General features: G+C 31.1%; 1 protein-coding gene across 1 annotated transcript; it reads right to left on the bottom strand.

Annotated features, from left to right (window-relative positions):
- Positions 1–2,930: 2,930 nt before the first annotated feature.
- Positions 2,931–6,397, bottom strand: LOC126673785 (ferredoxin--NADP reductase, root isozyme, chloroplastic-like). The gene is made up of 5 exons (XM_050368050.2): positions 6,165–6,397; positions 5,933–5,989; positions 4,557–4,889; positions 3,866–4,085; positions 2,931–3,604 (listed from the first exon to the last, which is right to left on the bottom strand). Exons 1-5 carry the CDS (start codon positions 6,189–6,191, stop codon positions 3,105–3,107), a joined length of 1,137 nt encoding a protein of 378 aa, XP_050224007.1. The 5' UTR covers positions 6,192–6,397; the 3' UTR covers positions 2,931–3,104.
- Positions 6,398–7,297: the final 900 nt, after the last annotated feature.

The raw sequence follows: 7,297 nt of genomic DNA, 5'->3' as shown, positions 1-7,297 counted from the left end.
CTATCTTTTTATTTTTAAAAATATGTGTTTTGATTTTATTTTAATATAAAAAATTATAGAAATAAAAATTACAATAAAAAAATAAATATAATAATTAAATAAATTAATACTTATTAAATAAAACGTTATATTTAGAGAGTCTATTGTAGTAAAATTAAAAAATATGCTCTTTATATGCAAGATGCTCTCTATTTTATAAAATATGCTCTCTAAAATAGAGAATATCATTGGGGATGCTCTAACCTAAAAACTCTTTATTTTTGGGTTAGATAATCTCATAATTTATTTTTTTATTGCAAAAAATAAGTTTAGGATAATTTTATCGCAACAATTAGAAAAAAATTTAATTTCTATTTCGCACTTCTCACCTCCGATTTGTATTTTACGCTTTTTTAAAATACAACAATGGGTTATCTGACCCAAAAATGAAGAATTTTGGGATTAGTTGATCAAACAAGTTAAAACTGGGTTAAATGATCCTGTGTCACAAGTTCAAAGGATGCATTGACCCTTTGTTCATTTTCTAATTAAACTCTTTAAGGAAAAAAACACAATTATAAAAGAGATTACTTTTAAAAAATAATTATAAAATTTTATTTTATATATTTATAATTACATTCGGTATTTCATTTTAAAATGTAATTTGAAAAGTAATTTTTTTTTACATTCACACAAACATAATCATTGCCTCTCATTCCTCTCAAATCTTAAATTTTTCTCTTCCTCTCTTTCTCTCTTCCTTTTAAATTTATATTTTTTAATTGCATCAGAGAACGAACATAAAACTTCATCGTCGTCGTTTTTCTTCCGGCGGTGTTATGTTCAAGAAAATTTCATCATCATCGTCTTTCTTCTGTTGGTGTTATCACGAGTTTACTCCTTTTACTTCGTTGTTTTTTATGATTGTTTAATTTTTTTATACATTTAATATTTTAGATCTCATGTTAATATGTATAATTGTTATATTCTTCATATAAATTTATCATTAAGAAGTAAAAATACTATCTTATATTTCAATTTATGTCGATGCTACTGATTTCATATATAACGAATTGATTTATGATTTTTTTAGAAAAAATTATATTATATATATACAATAGTCCTGGTGTATTTACACTAAAAATAATAAAATACCATAAAAATACACCATAAAAATATTAAAATTACACTATAAAAATACCATAAAATAAATCATAAAAACACTATAAAAAACACCACCAAAAATAAAAAAAATGATAAAAAAAATTAAATATAGAAAGTAAAAAAACTATTTTTGTAATTAAAAATCTAAAAAATGTCATTTTAATAAATATAAACGGTATAAAATGTAAAAATATCAAAAATTAGAGTACCGTTATAATTAGGTTGAAAAGCAAGATATCTTGAAAAAATTTCTCATTAAATAATAATAAAATAATAAAGAAATAATAATATAAAATTTATATAAATTTTTAAGAATTAAAATATATAGGTTTAGAGTCCAAGGGAATACACATAATAAGAATTTCAACTATAGAGATTTTATTAGCTTATCCTAATTTGTATTGATGCAATATATTCATGTCAACTCACTCATAATGCAAGGGTTGACATTGATCCTATTAAAAAAATCAGATCAACAAACAAAATTAAAATATCCCATAAAAGAATAAAATTCAATTAATTTCTTATTTAACTAAAAGACTTTCTATCCTACCACTAAGCTAAAATAATAGTATATTTAATGATATTTATTTTTTGGACATATAAGGATTAGCATTGCCTCAAGTTCATTTCAACTTGAAAAAGTCATGTTTGCAATTTATATCCTTTATTATAAGATGGATGATGTAGACCAATTTAATTAAAATATCAATTTGAAATGAATGGTGTGGATTTATTGAACATGATCTCTCAAGTTGAAATGAACTTTAGAAATCTCAATTTTTAAAGAAAAATTAGGATTTTCTCAAGTTCATTTCAACTTGAGGGAGTTATGTTCGCAATATACACCGTTCATTATAAGATGGATAATGTAGATCGGTTTAATTAAAATATCAATTTGAAATGAATGGTGTAAATTTATTGAGCATGGAATTCTAATCCTTAAAGAAGTGATGTTAAGAGTTCTATGATGATATTTAAAAATACAGTACCATATTACGAGTTGAATTGGTCTTTTAGGAGTTTAGAAGGATCAATTAATAATTTTCAAAACTTAAAGGTAAAATTATGATTATCAGAAAATAAAGAGTCATATTGATTTTTCACATCTAAACAAATTAAACCAACTTTATTTAAAAAAATACGCGTACCTTATCACTTCTCATTTTTTATTTATTTTTTATCTTTAAAAAACAAAAAACAATAAAATGATAACCACGTACAACAAAAATAACAAAAAGTGAAAAAAAAGAAAGTCAAACAGTCAATATAAAAAATTGAATTTAGAGAATCCATTAGATATAATTTTTTTTATTATAGATATTTTGATTTATGCTCTTAGTTAACCTTTTCTCCATAATAGTCAGGGTCGACGCGTTTAATTAAAAGCCGATCAACTTAATCAAACTAGTGAAATTATCAATTTAACCAAAATCAAATTTGACCGAATATCCAAAATCTTAAAAATACAAAACTAAACCAATTGTACTTTTAGTTGATTCATTTAATTAAACCGGCAAAATATATAGAAAAATAAATGAAAAGTATTAAAAATTTAGTTATTTAATTAGTTGGATTAATCAGAAAATTTAAACTCTTAATTTTAATCAAACTTATTATTGATCAAATTGAATTAGCCAAACAAACCAAATCAACCAAAACATTTAACCAAACCTAACCAAAATAAAATAGTTAACTCTATAAATTCGATTGAACCGACCATTTACTCAACCCTATTGATGACTGAGTTGTTAAGAAAGGAAAAGAGTTGACAGGCTAATTAGCAATTGAAAAGCCAAAAGGATTCCTAAATTATTCTGATGAACAGAATCATTTGATTATTTAATGATACAGATGAATGACAAACAACTAATCAAGTTCATGCAAAGTTAATCAAACTGAACATTTCCACATTCACCATAAATTTCTGTCTATAGAAAGACTGGCAACTTTTGAAAAAATCAGTAAACTTCAACATGCCATTGCTTGTTCTTTTTGAGCTGTGAGAGCTTCTCCTCCCACTTTTCTCCTCTCTCCTCTGCAACTCTTTTGAGTGTGTCCTGAATCCCCGGCATCATTCCCTTGAGCCCGCAGAAATATATATGCGCTCCGCCATCCAACAGTTTGAAGATTTCGTCGCTGTACTCCTCGATCTTATCCTGAACGTACATTTTGCCTCCTTTCTTGTTATTCTGTTCTCTGCTAAGTGCCTTGTCGTACCGGAAGTTATCTGGGTAGTCCTTAAGGTACTTTGTGAATTCATCGTCGTAGAGGAGACTGTCGGTGTTTGCCACCCCAAGGAAAAGCCAGGCAAGGCCTCCAAATTTGAATGTAGGAACGTCCTCCATGAACATACGTCGAAGGTACCCTCTATAAGGAGCAACACCAGTGCCAGTAGCAATCATTATGTGGGTAGCATTCGGGTCGGATTCAGGCAAAAGCATTATCTTTCCAGCCGGTCCTGCCAAAACATTCTAGTGGTTAATAAAAAGGCAACAAAAAGTAAAAGAAGATAATTTAAACATTACTAAACTTCAACAAAAAGAAGATAATTTAAACATTATCAAACTTCAGACACCCAAATTCGCATTTCCGAACATTTTAGACAATATTCTAAAAATTCATAATGCATGGAATCAAGTTGAGTTTCTGATTGCTAAGAAGATCTGATTAAGGACAATTTAAAATTCTTATCGTCTTCCAAAACTAAGTAGAGCCATACCAGTGATCTTGACTTTATCTCCTGGCTTTGCATTGCAAAGAAAATTGCTGCAAACACCCATTTTTGAAGGGTCCTCTTTTCCAGTCTCAGGATCATAGTAGAGTGCACGACGAACACACAAAGTGCCCGTCTTTCCGTCAAAATTGTCTCCATACCTTGTTGATGCAATCGAATAAAGACGCACATTGTTAGGAGTCCCTGGCTTCTTCGGATTTTCACCCTAGGATACAACATGATGTTCAATCAGTAATCATTATGCAAAATTCAGTACAAACAATATAGCAATGTGCACACCAAAATGCCAGGATAGCCCGCAAAATTAATAATACATTCAACTAGCACCATTTTAGCAAGAAAGGACACCAAAAACAGATTGTAAGGAAACAATCTTGAACGTATAAACTGAAACCAATTGTTAACAAGACAGCTTATAGTAATCCAATATGATCAAACAATCAAATGATACTGCAGATTTGATAAGAAGAGTATTTGCATCAATGCATGTATCTCTTGATCAATCAATGATAAAATAGTCAACTCTCGAGTTTTTAGCATAAATGTTTCGAAACTCTATGTAAACCAACCAAAAAAGGGTAGATGTCACCCAATTACAGTAGAAACTTAGCAGTAGCAAATTGAAAAATGATGTGCAAGATATGAAGAGCAAGGCATGCTATATGTTACTACTTACAGGAGGGATAACACCATAACTTTGTCCTTCCCAGTAAGGAACATTGCCACCATGATCAATTACAATATGGCACGTCTCTCCAGGAGCTTTTGGCCCTACAATTCTCTCAACAGAAACGATGGTTGCAGTATAAGGTTCCTTGGGCTTAAAATAATTCAATGGGGGTTCTTTGGCATCTTCAAGTTCTAAGGGTGAAACTGCAACTTTAGATCTGCTGGCTTGTTGAACTGACATGCATACTATGGATCGACTTTTTATCTGAGCATTTCTTGATTTCAAGTCCACGGACAAGGAAGGGGCCCATGATTTACCACTGAATGTTATACTGTTTGTCTGCAACAAAATCAAGAGCAAATGTCATAAGAGCATATTTCAAACAGATACAAAATATTAGCGATCATTATATTTTGTTTGTAATTAAACAGTCGAGAGGATGCTTTATTAAACAAAGAAGACAAGAACACACATGCCAGCGAACTTACTCAAGATAAGGTTTTTCCAGTATCGATCAACAACTAACAAGGTGCAGAAGCATGTAAACAGCTTCATTATCTGAATTTCATACCATGGTTTTCATTCAAACAATATTCGTAGAGCAACATTGTACTACACCTAGCTATGCATAGATGCTAGAAATCATTTTACACCATTTCATGAGAATGAAACTATACAAAAAGGCTAATGAAAAATTTGGCATATTCGAACAAGTGTTTTTCACACATATCATCAGGAACAACACAAAGGTTATTAGAAGTTGTAAAGCCACTCCAAAAAAAAAAACTGCCCAAAACATAGGTCAGATTCTATCAAGCCCAAGGCCTAAAAATTCATCTGACTTTTCCCTTTATCCAACACCTTTAGGCTTAAAGTTTAGATGATTTTCACAAAGGCCAAGAACTGCACTTAAATTGATTTCAAATCAACCTAAATCAAAAAGCTGGATGCTCATCACCACATAAGATGATTAAAAAACACAACAGAAGAGAATCTGATTTTGGACTTCTAATTTCCATTCAATCTCAGGATCAAAACCAACACGCATCTCAGGTCGACTCAAAGTAAATAAGCATACCAGCAAACTTTGTATAGCATTTAACCTCAAAACAGTAACAAAACAAAAGAAAGCAAGAACGAAAGATACAAGATCGTATCTTTATCGCTTACGCTCCTATAGCTCTGCCGAAAAAAATCAAACAAATTCAGAGATACTATTTTGATCAACCATGTAAGGCACGACCCAAAATCTCATGAACAGTCAAAGCATAAGCTACAGACATAAGCTGAGCATGAAACTTGCAATAGTCATATCAAAAATCAAAAGGGTCAATCTTTAATCTCTCTAGACTCCAATACAATCAAAAGAAACTAAAAATCACCTTAAAAACTGATCTCCTTAGAGCTGGATCACTTCCAACAGGCACACCCAAAGAAACCTGCAAAAAAACAAAAGATTCCAACTTTACTAATCAGCCAAAAGGGTCATAATCAAAAAGTCTAAGAGGGTTTTGTGGGCATGTCCACTACAAAACATGATCGTTACAATCAATGCAATTACACAACTTTTTCTTCATGAAACCAAATAAAACACAAAGCAAGGAGGCTGTTGACCTGTGAGATTGCTGCTGAATGGGCCATGGTGTGATGAGATAAAGAGATGGATGAGCAGAGAGTGGGGCTTTGATGGGTTGTGTTATATAGGAAGGGTTTATAAGATGAAGAGGTGAAGAAGATGAATTTTCAGTAATCCTTTGGAGAGCAGCAAAGGACAGACAGATCTCCTTTGTCTCTCCACCTTACTATAATGCTACTACGAACACTCTCTTCACTGTATACAATTCCTATGTATGTTTTTTTATTTGTAATTTACACATTATAGGGGCGGCCATAGTTCATAAACCTGTGGTCCCGGTTTGATTGAAACTATCGGGTCATGGTTCAAAAAACACTTGAACCGGTCCTCAACGGCTCCTTGAGCGGTTCTTGCCGGTTCAAAAACGGCCGGTTATTATTCATGGATCTGGCGGTTCAAAATAAAAATATAAATTTTATAGAAATTAGTATATTAAAATATTTTAAATTAAGCTAAAATTAAAATTACATTTGATACGAATGATCAGTTATTGATGGATATTGAATCTTACCGTAAGTACAATGGAGTTCATACAAGATTCATTCTCCAGAACGATATCGAGCTCTTCCCAAAAGGCTAATAGCCAGAAGAAACTGATAACCAAATCCATGAAATTCGGCTTGACCGAAGAAGTAAAACCAAATCACAAAGATAAGGTTGATCCCTTGAAGATTCGGATAAAACGCGTCCATCTAGGGATTTGGCCAAATACCATATCTACGAATATCTCTTCTATTTGGACACAAACTCCAACTTAGGAAGATAAGCTTATTCAAGAAGATATTTTTAAATAAGACTTCCTCTTAAATAGGGAATCTTTTTCCTATTCAAGGTCAAATCTTATTAAATAGGAATCACTTTCCTATTTAAAGTCCACAAGATATACATCCAACCACTATATAAAGAGTTTGAGGTATGCTAAACACACAATTACATTCAGATACTAAAAACGCTGCTCAAAGTCTAAACTAACTTTAGATCGGAGAGTTAATCGGACCACAACAACCTGATTAGCTTTTACGATTCTGCCCTATTTTGCAGGTTAAATCACCGGTTCATAAGACAGTCTGTTGAAAATAGCACTAAAACTTCGAACAAGAAGAAGCTTTTT

The sequence above is a fragment of the Mercurialis annua genome, linkage group LG3, assembly GCF_937616625.2.
Source record: "Mercurialis annua linkage group LG3, ddMerAnnu1.2, whole genome shotgun sequence".
In the NCBI taxonomy this organism is placed as follows: domain Eukaryota; kingdom Viridiplantae; phylum Streptophyta; class Magnoliopsida; order Malpighiales; family Euphorbiaceae; genus Mercurialis; species Mercurialis annua.
The sequence above is the reverse complement of the archived record's forward strand: the minus strand, read 5'-3'. Positions and strand labels throughout refer to the sequence as shown.

Excerpts from the sequence above, each read along its gene's own strand:
- LOC126673785 (XM_050368050.2), bottom strand. The coding sequence starts at position 6,191 with ATGGCCCATTCAGCAGCAATCTCACAG. Across the intron at positions 4,890-5,932 it reads TAAGGAGATCAGTTTTTAAG|ACAAACAGTATAACATTCAG; the intron begins GTGATTTTTAGT and ends ATTTTGTTGCAG. Across the intron at positions 4,086-4,556 it reads GTTATGGTGTTATCCCTCCT|GGTGAAAATCCGAAGAAGCC; the intron begins GTAAGTAGTAAC and ends GTTGTATCCTAG.